The sequence below is a fragment of the Protopterus annectens genome, chromosome 16.part0 (assembly GCF_019279795.1).
Source record: "Protopterus annectens isolate FY-2018-M chromosome 16.part0, PAN1.0, whole genome shotgun sequence".
Lineage (NCBI taxonomy): Eukaryota > Metazoa > Chordata > Ceratodontiformes > Protopteridae > Protopterus > Protopterus annectens.
In genome coordinates, this window is record NC_056750.1 from 324,401,578 (window position 1) to 324,422,176 (window position 20,599).

Sequence of the window (20,599 nt, forward strand, 5' to 3'; positions counted from 1 at the left end):
CTAATGCAAATAGAGATCAGGTAATCAGTGCATTACTTATTTTTTACATCAATCCTCAAATTAATATTCTCCTTATCTGAACCAACTGAAGTGTAAATATTGGGTGGACACTATTGTTTCACCTACTATCATCTGTACTGTCAGGTAATGTTTTTAAATCAGAGAGCTATGGTATAGCTCCTATTGTAATGTGTTCCCGCTATTTTCTATTCATAAGCATTTTTATTCAGAAGATGCACGTCAGTGTTTTCTGTCTGATGACTAACTCTAGAAAATGTGCTGTTTTCAATATGACACTTGTATGCCAGTAATTGCTGACCTGTTATTTTCTTTTCGACTGCAAAGTATGGTGATATACTTACAGCCTACAATGCTGTAGTCCTGAAGCCCATTTCATGTGTCTGCTCTAGTGTTAGAATGACAAGAAACAATGATCATCATTTATTTAAAAAAATAAACAATTATTAATCATCATTTCATTCAACAGTCTTTTCTCAGGTTACTTTATTTTAGTTTAGATTTCAGTTCATTTTACTTAATATGTGTTATTTTCATTCTATCATGAACTTTATGTTTAATTTAAGTGCAAAACTATGCATGTGAGTTACATGTCTTCATTCCATAGCTCCTATTTATGATGTCTATTTCTATAATGCAAGTGAATTGTAAAAAAAATGAAAGTGCAGTGCAGATAAATTGATTAATTATCCTGCTATCCTTTAGAATTCAGAATATGCCCATGCATTTTATCTGGAAACACAAAGTATGGAGGTTGTTTGTTTGTTTATTTATATACTCTCTCTTTATTTATTTGTTTACTTACCTACTCACTCACTCACTCATCTTCTACTGATTTTTCATCATCTGTTTCATGCTGCCTCTTTGCAAATATACAGACACATAGAACTGCTTAATTCTGGCACAGTTTTTTTTTGTTTAGTTTTGTATTTTTTCTGATTACTGCATATTTGCAAAATTATACATTTCTTGTGCATTACCATAATTTCGCTGATGCAACAAATATAAGAAGAATGTTTTTCTTCGTTGTTATATTACTGAGCCACTGAAATTTAATATTTTCATGTTCTACTGTCTTCTTCCCAAACTAACAAACACATACAAAGGAACCGTTTTCAAAATAACAATCTTTACTTTTTTTTCAATATTTACTTATCTTTATCTTTCCCATGAGTGTTTCATTTCTGCTACTAAAATAAGGCAGGTTCATCATTAATTCAGAAAATTACTAAATTAGTTTACAGTCTTGAAAAACTGAGGACAGGTAAGGTAAGATGACTCAGCAAAGGAGAAATAAATAAATATATCCACATTTGTAAATAAATACAGACATATATACTTGGATACAAACACACCTGCATACATAAGTAACTAAGTAAACAGAATATTCGCTCATTAATAAATTGCATAAATTGTTTTGGTATTTTTGAGTCTGGGATCCTAATATTAGATTCTTAATGCATACATTTATTAGGATGTTTATTTATACTGTGCACTATGAATCACACACCCCACCCAAAAAAATAAAATAAAATGGTAATATGGTTTTACATTTTATTTATTTATATGTATGTATGTATGTATGTATGTATGTATTTATTGTCATACTAAATATCATTTGGTTTTGCCGTTGTGTTTCCCAAGTTTTATGGCATACTAGAAATACAAAGTGCGATGCATTGTAAAACAATTTTCAGTATTTATATCTGTTTCATGAAATGCATGGAGAATTCTGAAAAAAAAATATTTGTTTTGGGGAGAATTATTTATAATCTGTTTTCAGTTGAATGTGCATTTCCTGGTTAAAATTTTACAAACAGAATTTCGAAACTTGAAACATTGCAGACAAGCTGTTTTTCTGTTCAGATAGGTGGCATATCATTGCCTATCCAGTATTGATTTCAAAATTGTTTCTTGAGATGAAATGAAGCAATGACTATCGTTTGTCTGAAGTAAGGTATGTTTTATATTTACTCATACAAATAATGACAACACAATATATCCGTGTTACTTTAAAGCAACCACAGGCAACTCTGATTTCAGAATCTTGCAGTAGATTTGACTATCTGTCGTTCCCACAGCTACATCCACCAAACTGGATATTTGTTTCTAAAAGCTTAAAGATGTTTCCATAATGTTTATGATGTTCACATCTGTAAATAATTGCACTGAATTACTTAAAAATCATGACTGAAAATACTTTCGTTTCCAAGAAAAAAAGGTAACGTTTCTGTTAAAAACTTTCACAGTAGTCATGTATAGGTTGCAGTACATTATAGTGATGTGACGTTTGTCTGCTATGGGGGAATTGTGTGACGATTTGCCAGTGCAGTTGTGCTATAAAGCTTGTTATTCACTACTATTTATTTAAAAGAAAGTTATAGCAATGTGGTAGTGCCCTCATTGATAAATTTGGTTTATTGGCTGATCAGTCGAAATTAAGAAACGTATGCAATCGCAATGATCAAATTACAGAAATATTGTTTTAAACTGCAAGTCAGCAGCCAGAGAATGAATACACTGGTGCATGTTTTATGTGATATGTGACCCTCAGCAGTAGATAGTATTTAAGTAATAAAACAAATCCGATATTTTGGTATTGTTCTAATCTGTTGTCGATTTTGCGTTTCTTTTCTTTTTTTTGGGGGGGGGGGGTGCTGAAAGTTCTGTTTCACTTAACCCCTTCCAAAATAGTAAAATATGCTTATATACATAGAAACAAACAAATCATATACTAGCTAAAAGTTTAATTGTGCACATTGCATTTGTACTTTATTTGCCATCACTACTTTGTCACTACCCGGACCGATCCCGAAATTGGTTAATCTTGATCTGTTCTCTACCACGAAAACATTCATAAATGCATACATATGTAACGCATACAGCTCAGCTTCTTTAGAAAAATAATGTTTTACAGAGCCAGATTTGGAAAAAAATGCATATTTGTTTTAAGCGTTTACAAAGTTGTCTTTTTTTTTCTCTTTGAATTTTGAGCACATATTTACTTTACCCAGCAGTGCTGATGATACATCTTTGTCATGCGTTATTAGCATCGATTTATATAATGTGGCATTTATGTACAGAAAACAAACTAGTATTGGGCAAGGAAATGACATGGCTGTACTACATCAGGACGTTACCAAACAGCACACCTTAACTCTCCGTTCTAGATGAGTGTTACCATAAAAGAGCCTTCTTCGATCGGGAAATATAATCTCGCTGTTATAGAAGACAAATTCATTTATGGACTTCTACTTGCCACAATTAACAATGCTTATTATTTTTATAAACAGTTACCTACCCAGTCGTACAATGTAGGCATGTTGCTCTGTAAGAGTCCACACACACACACACACACACACACACACACACACACGGGGGGGGGGGGGGGTATGCGGGTTAACAGTTACTTTTGGCAGTTATTGTTGAAAACTGAATGTTAGACAAAGTACATGTATAATTAAAATCCGAGCAGCCACAACGGATGCTTTTTGATAAAATTCATGTAACAACGGTCCTGCAAGCCTCGTTTTACTTTTACAGAAAGCCACAACGAGAATTTTGCATGCGGGACACCTTGTAGAATAGCGGCTGTGAAAATTGAGCATCTTTAGAAACGCAGTAAATACATGAAACTCCTAAAATCCTGTTTATATTACATCTTCCCAGATGCACGTTACCACAAAAATAATACACAAATAACTTCACCACTACCAGCACTCCATTATTTTATACATTTGTTTATCTGTCTGTCTAACTCTCTCTAGCAAGCTGAACTCAAACTGTAAACACATTTAGGCATACCTCGCAGCTGTTCCCGATTCTATATAATCTTGATTTTGTCTTATATTTTGCCCTGCCCCTCGTACATTTTTATTTCCTGGTAAATCACTGAGAATTACATTCAGACAATAATGCCAGACATTAGAGTTTAATGCTTGATACTACTTCAGAAAATTCATGCTGACGTGAAGCAAAATCTGTTGTTTTGTTAACTTTTCTAACATAATTATAGTATTATTTTGAAATTGTCCCTGATTTTGGGCTTTTGCTCCCACCAATTATTTTAGGCTTTACAAAGAATAGGCCGTTACGTACGTATGTATGTATGCACGTACGTTTTCTGGGGTAGGGAACTGATTAAGATTACCAATTGCAGGATCAACCCGGGTTACTAACAAAATAGTAAAGGCAAACAAAGTACAAATACAGTGTTAATAGTTTAACAGTTAATAACGTATAAATACGGTTATGCGTAATTTGAATATGAAACAGCCAGGATAAGAAAACAGAAACAGACTAACTAGTATCTGAGTTGTTTGCTTGTTTAGTTATTCTTTCCCATATAAATAAGTGCATTTTGATATTGTTTAAGCGGGTAATTGCAACAAAACTTGCAGCATAACTACAAAAAGAAAGGCAAAACGACACAGATTAGAAAAATTGCAACATATTGGACTTAAGTATATATCATTGTATGAGAGAAATAATATAAAATGTCAACAATAAATACATTATATATATTTTATACAATCTGTTGACAAATACGTATTTAATAACAGGATGGAGTTATAATCGTTCCAATCATAATCATCGCTGCTGTAATTTGAATAGTATCTGAGGTAGCCGATTTTGATGAGACAAGAAACATATATTGTAGCACCGCTTATACGAAGTAGATATAGCTGTGCCTGATGTTGATTATTTTACACTAAAAGTGCCCTTTTTTCACCGCTTGTTTGGAGCATATTTTATTACAATATATTTACTCATAATATAAAGTTTTAAAGAGTTCATTATTTTATTGTAGAACTGAAACAAGTAAAGCAAGGACCCAGTGGCATTCTGAAACTATTGTGTGCGTTCTATGTGTGTCCACAGAGAGTTGCTTGGTCAAAAAGTAAGTTTAATCAACAACTAAGTGGGCATCACTACATCTTTAATTCAGTCACATTAAGCATAGTAATCATGCAAACAACAATACAGTGCAGAACAGGGCATGAATTACACAGCAGTGTTCAGAAAGGATTGTGACAGTAGAAGTAGTTACGGACTTAGTGTAAAACTGGCGTCGTATTTCACACCTGGTGGTCTCATATAATTGTGCCTCTCTTAGGGGCTAAAAAAAGCAAACAGACTGTTGTGATGTGTCTCTTGGGGCCGGGGGTGTGCCCACAAGTCAGCTCTGCTCCCCATCTGACAGCACTGAGTGATGGTGTGGAGTGACAGCACTGGTCAGACACGCGCTCCGCATCTGTTCTTACCCTCTGCAAACAATGCCGCTCATTACCTATTCATAACGTCTGCTGCATAGTCAAAACACGGCTTCTACAGAGTAATGTTTCACTGCTCTTGTGCAAAATATGTTTGCTCCAGCAGATCAAAAAGGAAGAAAACAATGACACTGGTGTCTAGTATCCTAAAACTTCTAGAAAAAAAGATCTCCGCAGCGCACAGTAGTTCCTTACACCGTATAAATGACCTAAGGCCACAGTTTGTGGCCTTTGATAATGCACCTACATTTGCAAGAAGTTATTCATATACCACATGAAAATATTGTCACCGCGCTTCACTACTGCTGCGAACCTCGTTTTCATCTTGGCTGTTTGTTCTGGCAACTACTAGATATATTAACTTTTCATATGCGGTAAAAATAATTAGCAATAAAACAATAATATGCCTAAAAAATTACCTTCGGTCTTTATTATTTGTAAGTTCGGCTAAGTTACTGTTGTCATTTAGCATTTACATCAGATTATCAATGAACAACAACAATGAATTACTTAAGTTTGAACTTTTAGGAAACAAGTGCATAAATCAAGAAGGGAAGTTATTAGGTCTTAAAATACTACACATACTTAATGTTAATTGCAGTTTGCCTTAATAGAATCCTGGGGTACAATTTGTCAATTTCACGGTAACATTTCATAAAGTCAAAAGACGGCGGGAAGTTAAAAGGCGTGAAATTTGTTCTGACTGCATTGCTTTGTGGGATTCAATTAGGATCAGCTTGAAACACCATTAACCAGTCTCAGACAAATTCATCCTTACCTTGTTTGCTGCCGTACCGAGAAAAATCCGAAGCCTTTTGAGAGTTAGACCTTATATGTTCCAGCAACATTTCCTCCAAAGCAATTTAACCGTAGTTTAAGTTCAAAAATCTACAGGCACTCCTGTTCCTCCGTAGAACACTAAACAATACAGCTATTTCAGCACACTACAGCCTTTTCATACAATAACTAGCAAGGTCTACAAGGGAATAAATGTAAACAGAATTGGCATTGGTTTGGTAAATCCCAACTGCATTAGAAGTATAAAGGTCGGGGTGCTTCTAAACGCATTAGCTTGAACAAGTGCGCTTGGAAAAGCCCTGCCTTCTAAGGAAGACTCACTACACCGAACACTTAGACTTGTACTCTTAGGAGGAGGAGGATGAGTGAAGTGGGCTTTCCAGTAGGAGCTGGCGTCAGCTGACCTGCAGTCGCCACTGGGGTGCTGTTTAGCATAACAAAGCAGTGGAGCTGGGAGAGTGCTGGGGCAGATCCTTGTCCTTGGTGCTGAAGAGACGCCGTAGCTTCTGCTAGGCTTGTCCTTGGTGCTTTAGGAGACGCGCTGTACTGCTGGCCGCCTGGCGTGCTTCTGTCTGGACAGCATCCCCTCCCCTGCTACATACCCATACACGTGTCCACCATTTACAGAGCACAATGCTCACAGGAGGGCCACGGCGTCGGTTTATTGTTTACATGAAAATGGCCCTGTTCATTCAGATTCACTCTTTTTTAATTTATAATCCAAGCACAAAAGCTTGCATTGTTCACTCTGCCACTCACTTTGCTGTCTTTAAGCATTTCTGACAGACTGGCATGCGTATTATCAATTGATCTGTCTGTAACACGATTTTCATTTATTTTAGTGAAAGCTAATTCAGTGATAGCTCTAAAAAGTATCTGCTTTTCTTTTCAAGTCAATTTAATTCTTAACCTTAGACTGCCCATTCTACTGTTCGCTATACTTGTCTGTATTACTACTAACATTTTTAAAAAGACCAAACTGCCAAGTTAAATACTTGAGTAAGCTTCGAAGAAAATCATCACATATTTGTTCATATTCTCTGCGGGTTTCTAACCTCTTTATTATGCTGAAAATAATCGCTAAACCAGTTGCAACAGCTCGCAGTAAACGGGGGGGGGGGGGCACAATACCCCTCTATTGCATAAATCAGACACAGGAATAGAATAAATAATGAACCATATGACTGTAGTCTTTAAAAATATAGTAATGCTGGCTAGGCACGTGTGTGTCCATCTCTCACTCCTTCATTATTTCTTTCAGACCTACATTCAGTTTTGCAATTCTTTCCTTTCAGTGCTTGTTTCTACCCCAGTATGATTTATAAAGCTGCAGCTGTTACATAGCAAACAGGAACACGTTTACAAATGCATACAACAAACGGGTAACTTGTTTCTCTGGTTATTTTTATGGAGACTGTGTTCACCAGCCGGAATAGAACAGGTTATTTTATGAATAAATGACAATTCAGTCAAAGTAGAAACAACTAATGTGACAATGGAATTCAGTCTGCAATAAAATTAATGTATTTTTTTCTAAAATAAGAACGCTAAAAATGGAAGAGAATTGATTCTGAAAGGGCCGAGCGCTAAATATTTCTGGTTAAAAGAGGAACCTGTAGAAATATTGGTATGAAACAATATAATGACTGACATGTGTAGACAGTCATGTTTTTGTTCTATTTATCTTTAAATAAGTTTGTAAATCTTTGTTTTAAAATTAATAAAAATGTGTTTAAAAAGAATATAAAGATTATTGGAACTTTTCCAGTTTTGCTTGTTTAACATTTGTGTAATATTTATTTTGAATGATGATATAACTTAAACGTGTTTAGGTAAATTAAATCACGTCATAAAGTTTGTTTATTATTAATTACACATTGGTTTTAAAATTAAGTAAATAGCAAGGGTGGAACATGCGGCTGTCACAGTGTAGTCATTTGAACCAAATAATGTTATCCTTCGTAATAAACGATGGCTTCCCTAAATTCCAATTCCAGATATGTGATGTGTTAACAAAGACACAGCGTTTGTCAACAATCAATGGTGAGGCTTCTCAGTCAGTCAAACATCTGCCGTTTGAATTTAGAGAAATATTGTCTTTCCCAGAATGACAAGAATAACACACACACACACACACACACACACACACACACACACACACACACATCTTTGGTGCATACCTGTTGCTAAAGATTAACTACATTTTACAGTCTGAATGATAGTTTAGCTTATACCACAGGAGCTTCACCTTAATGCTCTCTTTCAGTTAAAATAAAAGGGCTTCAAGACAAAAGGCGTGGAAAGCAAACCAGTTTTCTTTTTTTAGCATCAACACAGCAGTTAACTGACATACCTCTGTAACAGGTGTCCTAACTTTACGGTGTGAATTATTAATAATGCGGTAACACTTTACGTAAGGGCATACGCATGAAATACTGTAAGCCATCTCACAACGAGATCAGCTGGATTCTTCTGAGCCTGAAAAGGCACAAGAATGAAGATGGATGTGAAAAAACACTGTGAACAGTGGCACTATATAATCGGTACTTTGGGCTTTTGTAGGGGATTACGTTCTGTTTTGTAGACAAAGAGCAAAATCTAAGACTATGTACCTTAGGGTTGAAAGTCATTCTTCTAAGTGGGAATGCTGTACCAGAACAAGGTTATCTCAAATCTAGATTGCATTTTTTTCGTGCATAGAGGCATAACTAGTTACCATCAAATGGCCATTCTAGATATTTAAAGTGGATCGGACAGTTAATGAAAATATTTGCACAATCTTAGTTAAAATTAATATGTTTTATGCATCTCTAGATCATCAAAATAGTAGTTAGAAATGTACAGCTCTGCACCTAAATATATTAAAAACAATTGAATAAAAACTTGCAACAACAGTGTTATCCTAAATGATGTTTCTGCTTTTCATTTTCCAATAAATTGTTTAATGATTATGATTATTATTATTAATATTATTATTATTAGTAGTAGTATCACAAATGCACAAAAGTAGTGCGTCTGGGTGAGTCCTTGTTGGTGCCATTTACTTTATTAAATAGCAGATTAAATAATGGAGCGAATTTAAAAGATTAGTAAAAAGTCAAATCCAATATGCTGCAGTACTGACGCTCCCATTTTTTCTTATTCTGAGCAAAATATAAAGGGATAACTGCAACTGACTACTGTAGCCTAGAAGTTAATAGAAACCTATGAGGAGAGTAGTCACACACAGATCTTTTAATGCTAATGTGGGGATTTTGCAAGTGTGCAGTAGGTAAAAGACCAGACGAGTCTTTTGGTGGGATTACAGTCTCCCATTTACAAGATTCCTTTACACTGCTTTTAAATGAGAAAAGGAGGGGCGCTGGTAATTTAGCATAATAATTGTTCTTTGATCAGTGGATGCAGTCGGTGCTGAGACTACTATGCGGAGTTATTCTGTTAAAGTTTCCTGTACTTTTGTAGTTTGTACACACGCACCTTCTGTGCCTTTAAATATATAGTTTTAAGCATCGCCTGACACCACTTTGGGAGAGGAATCCGATCATTGTAACCTAACCAGGTCTCAAGGATTTAGCCAGACATACTTTGTTCAAGCAAGAAATCTGGGAAAATCCAAAAATAATGGGGGAGGGGGGTATATTTTAATTATTTTTGTTATTATAAAACTTAGAAAGTTACTAGAATAAAAGGCTTTGCATCAGCACGTATTTTCTGAAGGATATAATGTCTATAACTCGTGCCGTCATTATTTAGTGACTTCAATCCTCAGCGGTTTGCCAAAAACCCAAATTTTATGAGGAAGAGACTAAGCATATGAGGCGAAAATGTGCACTTCTGAGAGATATGATTTAGTCGAGTTAGAATGTTTTTAATGTATGTATGCGTGTACGTATTATAGGAATTTGTTTTTATTGCTACACTGTGTTTAGACGCGCATAGCTGAAGCCAGGAAAGCGCATTTGTTATTCAGTGTTCTCATAAAGCAAACAAGAGAACAATTCCTGTTTTACGCATGGCATTTAGACGTGAAGGTGCAACCCAAGTGACCAAACTAGATCCCCCTCCCATAACAGCTAAAATTCGAATTACCTGTGCCCTGCAATGGTGTGTTACTGTTAGACACTGAGAATATTAAATGAAGGAACACATTGCCTGCTTTAAATAACATCATTCTGCAAGACTCAGTCCTTCGCATTTGCATCTATGTATGTGCTGGCGCAACTCAGCAAGACAACTCTAAGATGTGCTGCGTCTGCATTATGTCTGCATAATGCCAATGAACACAGTAGTGCAGGACTTGTACACTGTGTGGAGTTTCTGCTGTTGTACGGTGGTTTCAGACTGAAAACCAGAGATGCTGGTTTTAATGCTCAAGATCTGTGTATGATAAAGTAAACTGCATTCTGCATTTTTATGTAAATAACATCATTTGTCTGTGGGTGAATAATATAGTATAAGATGTTTTCTGTTTGTTTCACCACTAAGCATTGAGAAGAAATGCCAGAAACTGAACATTGCTGCACGGTGACTACCAAACTCACAGGTGGTGTTTTGCAGCCAAGTGTAATGCATTAACTACAAAAGGAGAATTATTTCACTGCCATGATAAAAGATATATATATATATATATATATATATATATATATATATATATATATATATAAATAACCAAGTTCCCCGATGACTATATATATATAAAAACAAACAGAAAACAGACATGATCGTCTTAATAAAAAGGGCGGGGGAGTAGCCCTTTTATACAAATCCCACCTTCAGGTAGCCTTACTGGACTCCTTGCCCCTCTCCCTACCTAATGCTGAAATACTATGCTCCAAGCTCCAAGTTAATAAAACCAAGGCTATATATATAATTTGTTCCTACATCCCTCCAGGAAACAACATCAACACACTAGAAAATATCCTAAGCTGGTTCTCCACTAACTTTCCTCAAGAAACTATAATCTTAGGGGACTTCAATATTGATTGGAACTCCTGCATATCTCCCAAACCCTCCATTCACCTTAATCTCTTTAACTTTCACCAAACCATTAACTCCCCCACTAGAATACACAAAGCAACCCACAAACAAACTATTCTAGATTGGATACTAATTAACAACAACCCCTCTCTATAAACAGGAATACTCCTGACAATATCAGTGACCATCTCCTGACCTTTATCTCTAAACAAAATACAACAACCTCAAGCATAAAACAGATTTTAACCTAACATCCTTTCAAAATGAACTCAAACAATACAACTGGTCTAATCTAAAATAAACCCATTTCAACAATACCTTCCTACAAATTCTACACCATCATGCCCCAAGCCCCATGGCTCTCAAAAACTACAAAACAAAATATGCGAGCCAGAAATAAATTATGGACTAAATGGAGATCCACAAAAAACCCTACAGACCACCAGAACTTCAAACACCTGAGAAACTCAACAAAGAAACTTATCTATCTTGATAAAAAAAACTACCACTTTAAATATCAACTACACCAAAACCAAAACCCCAAACAATTCTGGTCAGGGATAAACAAACTTCTACATCCAGGAAATACCAAAACCCCTACCCCAGCTAGCCTATCTCAAAGCCAACCCGACATAATAGCCAACACTTTCAATGACTTCTTCTCTCAAACACACCATGACTCCTCCCCTATCCCTCCAAAAAACCCATACCCAAAACAGCACCCCCATACTAAAGTTCAATACTGTCTCCACAACCTATATATTATCTAAACTCAAACCTTGCACCCCTTCTGCTGACAAACTACCAGAATACCTTCAACTAGCTGCTACCCAACTAGCCTACCCAGTCTCCATCTTAATAAACAGAACTATAACTGAATCCAAAATCCCTTCCTGTTGGAAAATCTCCCATATCATTCCCCTGCATAAAGGAGGTAACTCTAACGAACTCTCAAATTTTCGACCTATTGCCCTTCTATCTCCACTATCCAAAATAATGGAACGCTGCATACACCAACAACTCTTAGATCATCTCTTGAATAGCAACTTGCTTGTAGACTCACAACATGGTTTTAGACCCTACCACAGTACTTCTACTGCCCTTCTCTCCTTTACTGACACAATAAACAAAAATCGAACCTGTTCTCCTCTGCACTATTCTTAGACCTCTCAAAAGCATTCGATATGGTCAACCATCAACTTCTCCTCCACACTTTAGAATCCCTGTCACTTGACTCACTGGCACTACAGTGGTTTGATTCATACCTGACAAATCGAAAACAAGCAGTCCTTTGGGACAGCCATCTATCCTCTCAACTCCCAGTTAACCCACAAGGGTCCATCTTAGGCCCCCTACTTTTCTCTATATTCATAAATAACCTACCCACTTCCCTCCCTACATCCACCTGTATACAGTATGCTGATGATTCTACTCTCATCTGCTCTGCTTCATCCCCAGTAGAACTTCACTCCTCTACTCAATTGGTTTTCACAGCAGCAGAAAAATGGTTTCAACATATCTGTCTCCTCCTAAATCCCAAAAAAACCAAACTTCTACTCTTCACCCCAACACTTAAATCCACTCCAATCACTTTTACCATCATGTCCTGCAATGGTACTATCATCAAGCCTGACCATTCTACAAAACTGCTAGGTGTCACCATAGACAATCAGCTAAACATTTAACTGTCAAGACAGTAAATAAAAAGATAGGAGCCCTTTACAGACTTAAGCCCTTTCTGACTACAACATCCCGAGTATCTCTTGCCCAAACTCACCTCATCTCCACACTTCTGTATGCCTCTCCTTTATCAACCTTTCTAAAGCTAACCTTCAGAAACTTAACCATTGCCAGATTTGCAACTGGCTCTCCTTTCCGCCACATCACTGTCTTAACTTAAAGAAACTCAACTGGCTTGAACTTCCAAACCTAATACTCCTGCAGCAATTTATCATCACTTTTAAAATTCTAAATTACCCTTCCAACACACCCATACTGAAAACCTTATCACACCTTATAAAAATCTTACCTCACCAGCCAACAAGCTCCTAGTAACTACTATCAAATCTCATAATAAAGCAGGTGACTCCTTATTTGCAAACGCTATCGGATCATATTGGAATAAACTTCCCACTGAACTTACCTCCCTAGCCTCATGTCACCTTTTCAAAAAACAGATTAGAATTCATTTGCAAAATCACTGGCTATGCCCATGCTTGAATCCTGACTGATAATACACTACCTGCTCTCATACTCAACTCTGGATTTTAAATTGTATCTTGCTTTTTGTAATGTTTGTATCTTTTCTGCTCTAGTGATTTTTTTGAAAAATATAAAGTTTCTAGTATAATTACAGGAGCTTTCCTCCAAGCCCTCTGCAAAAAATATACAAGTATTGAGCCACTCAAGCCTAGTAATACTGTATAATCGATTTTACTTTGTTTTTCTTATGTCATCTTTGATTGATTATTGTTTTATTTATATGTTATTAGTAGTATCTTTTTAATGTGAAAAGTTATAGCATGATAGTGGAGCTTTTCTCCTCGGGCCTCTGCTGAAAATGGACATGTATCCAGCCAGACTAGCCCGGTTAACAAATGTAAAATAAATAAAAAATAAATAAATAAATATATATATATATATATATATATATATATATATATAAATAACAAAGTTCACCGATGACTGCAAACTGGGAGCCATAATTGACTCTCCGGCTGACACGGACATCCTCCAAAAACGCCTTACTGAGACGAACACCTGGTGTCAAAGTCATGACCTCAAGCTAAATGCCAAAAAATGCATAGTCATCCCATTTGGGAAAAATAAAACACCCACAAATTACCACATAGGTGGCAGCCCTCTTAATACAGAAGAGTTAATAAGAGATCTGGGGACCCAGGTAGATAGTAATCTCTCCTTTGACAATCATATTGCCAAAGTAGTTAGGAAATCCTTCTATGTGGCCCATCTAATTATGAAAGGGTTCGCATCTAGAAATAAAGAGGTTTTAGTGCCCCTCTACTCGTCACTCATCAGACCCATCATAGAGTACAATGCCCCATTTGGGATGTACCTCACAAGACACTTCTAATAGCTGGAAAGACCACAAAAGTACCCCACCAAGAGGATTACGGGCCTCAAACATATGTCCTATGCAGCCCGACTGAAAAAACTCTGGCTGTACTCAATGGCATATTGTTTACTCAGAGGTGATCTCTGCCTGACTTACAAAGCCATGTCCAACTCAGAATTGATGGATGTGCTCCACCTAAAGAAATCCAAGTCACTGCGTGCCACTTGCTCTAGTGAGCTAAACCTCACCACAACAATAAATAGAACATGCTGGTGGGATAGATTCCTGTCACAGTGACTCCCCATGCTTTGGAACAAAATTCCTAACTACATTAGGCAGAGCCCCTCACTAACACTCTTCAAGAGAAACCTTGACAAGTGGATGGGTAACAGAAAATACACCCCTGGGATCACTTCATTGGCTCTGCTTGACAGAGCCTCAGTTAATTAATCAATGGGCAGCGAAAGCCGACACACTCTGGCTAGGCTTATAAATGCCCTCAGGCAGATAGCCTAGTACCTACCTATGAACCTATATTCCTTCTGGACATTTTTATTTCTAAGTTAAGTTCTTTTTTAAACTTATCTTCATGGGTCATTCATTACCTTTCTGATTGCATCATACATATTCACTTACACATACATTACAGATACTATAATGAAACCATTTTATAGAAATAAAAATATTATCTTTCCCTCATACCCCACCAAGCTCTTCACCTCATTTTCTTCATTCTAATAAATATTTCTCTTCCTACTAACCCTCTCTGTTCTTCAGGGACAATTTCCTTTTCTGCAGTTCCATCTTTTCAGTGTTGTCTTCCCCAGCAGCAATATGTTTCTCCTACTTTTTTTTCCAACTCATCCATACAATGAAACTTATATGGTAGCTTGTACAGTTTCCATCTCCTGTTAATCTGCTTTATTTCAACCAAGAAATCAACCTAAAATATATGCCGCCTGCTTACTGTATACCTTCTTTTCTGGCATGCCCGATAGAATCAAACTGACAAATGAAGGGAAGTGTTTACTCCATAACCACACTTATGAATTCTCCAGTCTCTCTCTACAATTTCTCTATTTTATGACATAACCAAGTATATAAGGTGTGTTCTAGAAGAGCTCACATCTCAAGCCCTCGAAGACTACTATCTCAAAGCCACTAAATTGATCAGCTTGTAGCTCAGAGAGGCTGCTACTAACCTCATGCCCGAACTCAAATATGATTTCAGGCATGCAGCTGTGGCACATTACTCAAATACATTACTCAAGTCTGAGAGAGGTAAGTGCGGCAAGTGTGGAGATGAAGTGGAAGGGGTGGGGGTGTTCATTAGTGCAATAGTCAGGAAGAGGGGGTTTGGTTTAGGGAGTGGCAGGGGAGATTTTAGGTTTTGGCAGCGGGAATGGAGTCTTAGGGTTAGGGAACAGGATGGGATTTTAGGTTTAGGGAGAAGGGAGTCTTAGGGTTAGAGAGTAAGAAAAGAGTCTTACAGTTAGGGAGTTAGGTTTAGGGAGAGAGAGGGGTGTTTTGGGCTTAGAGTTAAGGCTCTGGTAAGACCTAACTAGTCACTTCCACTGACGTCCCATTCCCCTCCTTCTTCAACAGCTTCATGTTTGTTATAGAGCTTATTTGCAAAGCACTTTCCAGATAGCCAAGGCAAGAAAAGGTAAATCAGAAGAACAAATAAAGTGCAAAATAAATAAATGGATAGATAGATAGACAGGTAGACAGACAGACAGGTAGATAGACTGGCACACAAAGATAAAGTAAAGCAGTATAGTCACAAGAACAAGCCAATGTAAAGAGAGCGTGAAACTAAGCAGAAGTGTCAACATGGAGTTACATTCTGTCCAAGCAAACAAAGAGACAATAATCTATTCACAGACCAGGCACTTCCCAGGTCCAAACGCTTCCCACACATGTGAGAGAGTTTGGGAAAACAGTAGCCATAGCAGAAGTGGAAGCATTACAAGCAGAATAAAAACGAAACAAGCTGCTGATATATTACAGCAGGTCAAGGGGAAAAAAGTATTCCATTTTCACCTCACATCTGACTGATATCCCCAGACAAGTCCAAAGGGCTGCAAGGATGGTGTAACAGGATGTTTACCTCACAAACACACTGTACAGGGTTTGATTCTCTCAAATGGGAAACTGGCTAGACTTAAAATGGCCCACAAAGGCAGGTAGCCTAGTATTTGACTATGAACCTATGCAAAAGATAGGATAACTCTCCGTATACAAACTGTCCACAGTTCAGTCACAATACAAATAGTAGTACTGAAAATATCAAGGAGCCATAACCAACACAGTACCTTACTTCAAAATTTTATGAAGTTATACATTAATTATAACTAAAAAGTATTCTCATGGCAGACAGTCACAAGATCTGATTCTCCACTAACCCACACAAAGAAGCAGAAAAGGCTGTCAAATTTGTTGACTGTTACAGTCTATTAACAGACAAATATGTAATCAGATTCACTGTACAAGACAAGAACCAGTCTCTGGTGATAGAAACTAAAGTGAAGTGAAGAGTGACTATGATTATATCTTGGCCGTTCTTTTGGTTGAACTTAGAACTGGATCACATTCCGTCATGCTGGCTGCCCTCCTTGATGACAGTCACTGGTTGCCTGATACTACTACTGCCCACACTGTATTCCATGATCATTAACAGCACATATGTTTTCTGTTGGGCGTTAATAATGGAATGCAGCAGTCTCCAGTCCCAAAATGTTTACAAATGTATACTATGAATATAATAATAGAATAATAGCACAGGGGTGAAGTGACAACAGATGTGACAGAGAGTTTGGAAAAACAGTAGCCACAGCAGTAATGGCAGCATTACACATAGAATAAAAACTAGACTAGATGTTGATATATTATAGCAATAACTGATGATGTTGGTGTGGTATATTGAAGATTTACCCACAGGTGGCATGGTTTAATCACGAAGGTGAAGTCCGAGTGATTAAATAAAGCCAACCATGGGGAAATTTCAATATACCACAACCACGGAGTAGGTTATTGCTATTATATAATGACATTATTTAAGAAAAAAATACTTACTTTTCTTAAATAATGTCTTTGTATAATGGTGCATTACTGTTCTTCTGTGGCTGGTGGTATACTGCTTTCTTGTGTTGATGTACTGCGCATGCATATGGAACTTGCGTTCGCACGCATACCCAGTACATCAATGCTTTGAAATGGAAGCAATGGAGAAAAGAAAGTCTCCCTTGCTCCATTTTTGTTTTCTTTTTTTTTTTTTTTTAATTAAAAAAAAAATAGGGCAGTTTAGGGGTAGGAGAGAGACATCATGGAAGAAATACAAGGGATATCAGGTATGTGTGTTTAATTTTAAATAACATACCTGATTTCCCTAGAATTTTGTCCAAGCTGACTCTCTGGTATGTCCGGAGCCAGGGCTAAAAATTTTATTTTTTATTTTTTAAGAAATAAAAATAAAATTTAAACATTATACCAACGGAAAGAAGTCCAGGTGACTGGACCTTTTTCTGTTGGTATATTGTGGGATTTACAATGGGCATGCTGGTTGGACTGGCCAATCAGCATGCTCATTTTTCAATGCTGCTGGCCAGTCATCGTATAATATAACACATCCAGGAAAAAATAAAAGTAAAAATAAACTCTACAAACTGCAGAGGGATCATTTACAGCAACTGTATCATAGGTAACCAGAAACCAAATAAATAGACAGGCAACAAAAAAAATGAAGAAAAGCAATTAGACATAGGTCAGACATTCAGGCTAGATAGCCAGTTGCTGCCATCTTGCCATCTGAAATAAAATATACTCCCATTTGGGTTACAATCTCATTATATTTCTCAATTGGAATATCTTCCCCATATTCTTTCTACCTTGTTGTATGACTGCAAGCCCTACCAGGAATTTGCCCCTCCTATAAAATCTTCTAAGTTAGTTTATTTCAGATCCACAGATATCCACTTATAGGAGAGAAGATTAGCATTTGCATAGTATATAAAAGGATACAATGATATATTGTTGCACAATCATTATCACAAGTTATTCTCAGTTGTATTCTACCTTATACTTTACCCTTTAATTATTTTTTTTATTTTTCATAACTTCAGAAATATCCACTTTTTGCCAAAATGATCTATAAATTACATGTCTTTTTAAACATCTACTAAAACAGGATATTCTATTTTAGCATAATGGAAGGATTATATAAAAATAGTAATGCTTAAGACATCCCCACATTCTGTCACTATTCTTATAGTCCACAAATATGTGTATTTCCTTCCATACTGCTCCAGCTGAAGTTTCTAGATTAGGTTATAATAATAATAATAATGAACAATCATTTACATACTCACTACTAACATTGATTAGTCACTCAGTTCCTGAAACTGCTATCTAATCCCACATTTGATTGTCAGTGTCTTAGTGAAAGAGAGAGAGAATGGACAGCTCTGTCTATCTGTTTTCACGCTAAAGTTCTTATCTATCATTAAATACTAGGCTACCTGCCCCATTGTCCATCCTGTCTGCCCATAGTTGTACACACAGCATTCATACCCATGCAATCTACTGCCATTGGAACTTAGATCATTCTGGTGTATTCCATAAAGGACTGCAAGCTCCATCGCAGATGTTTATATTACATGTATTCTTATTATTGGTACTGAAATTCTCTTAATCTCATTGCATAAAAAGAAAATTACTCTTTTCATCACAGCTCACATCTTATAACCATGTAAAATCCCATAGTGACCCCTGTGTTAAGTCTTTGTTATTTATTTCAGTGTTTTAGCAAAGCAATTGCATCAAAAGGATGCTGCACTCCTGAGTGTGTTGTCCTGTGGCTGAGAAGTTAAACTGAAGTCCCACATGCTTCAGCTGGTAATAGCTCAGGTGGGTGTAAAATATCTCATGACACTTATCAAAAACAGTAGGGGAAGTTCCCTGATAACCTGGCCAAATTTCCCCTACTAGTATAACTGTCACCTTAGGTCTCCTCTGGAAACAGGCTACTAGCCTAGTGTCACTAAATCAGTCAACAAAGCAAAAATGTACTATCAACACTGTAAATTATTTATACTATGGCTTATGTTTGTTTATAATAAATACAGTTTATATGTTTGGTTGGAACTCACTGTACATGAGCATTATAACTGCTTCTATAATTGCATGTTAATACCTGTGTTTGAAGTTAAAAATCCTTTAATAAAAAAGTTATTTAAAAAATATCCTTTACTGATGGAACCCCCCCCCCCCCCGCATACACACACACACACACATGCAGGATGTCAGTAATAACAGCTATTGTTGCTGTGATTTGTGGATAATTTTCATTTGATGTTTGTGATCCATAGTGGGCTACAGTAGAATGGAGGGTATGTCTGTATGGGAAGATGGAATTTCATTGCTTGTTCTTTTTGAAGAACACTGCAGATGAGGTACAGAAATAAATTTATACATTTTCATTTGATGGTATTTGTCCTTTCTCCATGGCTGTGTGACTGGGAGTTGGCTTATTTTGGTAAAGGGGATGGGAGACCCATCAAAGAAATGCTTTATTTGTTTTTCTTTCTTTTTTCAATGGCATTTGTTTTCTGAATGTATTTAGTTATTATCACTTTATTTTTTTTTTTTAGTCGTAATGGATTTGATTGTTGTGGTTTAATTGGGTTGATGTGTCCAGTAAAAGAACTCCAGAATGGACTGGAAATGCTATCAATAGTATCTGCAATCAAACCTACTGTAGACACAAAATCTGACCTCAGTGTTAAAGACTGACATCCTAAGAGGGTGGTTTTTGTTTTACTTTCCTCATTTCTAAGTAATTCTTCAGACTGAACCTGTTTAAAACTTTGCCTTCCATTAGAAATGGGAGTCCCAATGCTATTTCCCCTCTCCTGGGCTTCCTCAAAGAAAGCTGGCTACCTGGAAGAGTATGAGGGACATAAGGAGGCTTCATTCCAGAGACTTGATAGATTTGATTTATTTAGCAGAATGTTCCCTCTGTCACTCATTCTATGTTGGTAAAACCAACAGAACTTTACGTGACAGAATGAGGGAACACTTGTATCACATTAAGAAAGGTTCCTTACATAATGCTTTATCTAAACATGTTTTAGAGTTTGATATTTCTCATACTTTCAGTTTTAGGGTTGTTGAAATGATCCAGCCCAGTGTTAGGAGGGGTGACATTTACACACATACTGAGTATAGAGAAGCCCGATGGATTATTATGCTCCGTGCAGATCGAGGCAAGAGCTTGAATGAAAGGGCCTCTATTAAGCCCATTTTAAAGAAGAGGAGACTATTTAAATAATGTCACCTTACTTAGTATAGATGTATATGTTTTTGTATTTTCATATTTATTTGTTTTTTATATTTTTGTTTTTACCATTGTACAGAGAATGTGTTTATACTCCTGTATGGCATCTTTATATTATTAGTA

The 20,599-nt window shown here is 36.5% G+C and overlaps 1 protein-coding gene across 2 annotated transcripts in view; it reads right to left on the reverse strand.

Annotated features, from left to right (window-relative positions):
* LOC122790285 (LIM/homeobox protein Lhx3) overlaps positions 1-20,599 on the reverse strand; it is a 1,376,718-nt gene that overhangs the window by 103,810 nt on the left and 1,252,309 nt on the right. The window contains exon 1 of one of the 2 annotated variants that reach the window (XM_044057788.1): positions 6,070-6,599. The exons of the other annotated variant lie outside the window; for it this stretch is intronic. Coding sequence (XP_043913723.1) covers positions 6,070-6,139 — 70 coding nt within the window. The 5' untranslated portion in view covers positions 6,140-6,599. Of the gene's footprint in view, positions 1-6,069; positions 6,600-20,599 lie in introns of those variants that run through there. 2 annotated transcript variants of the gene reach the window in all.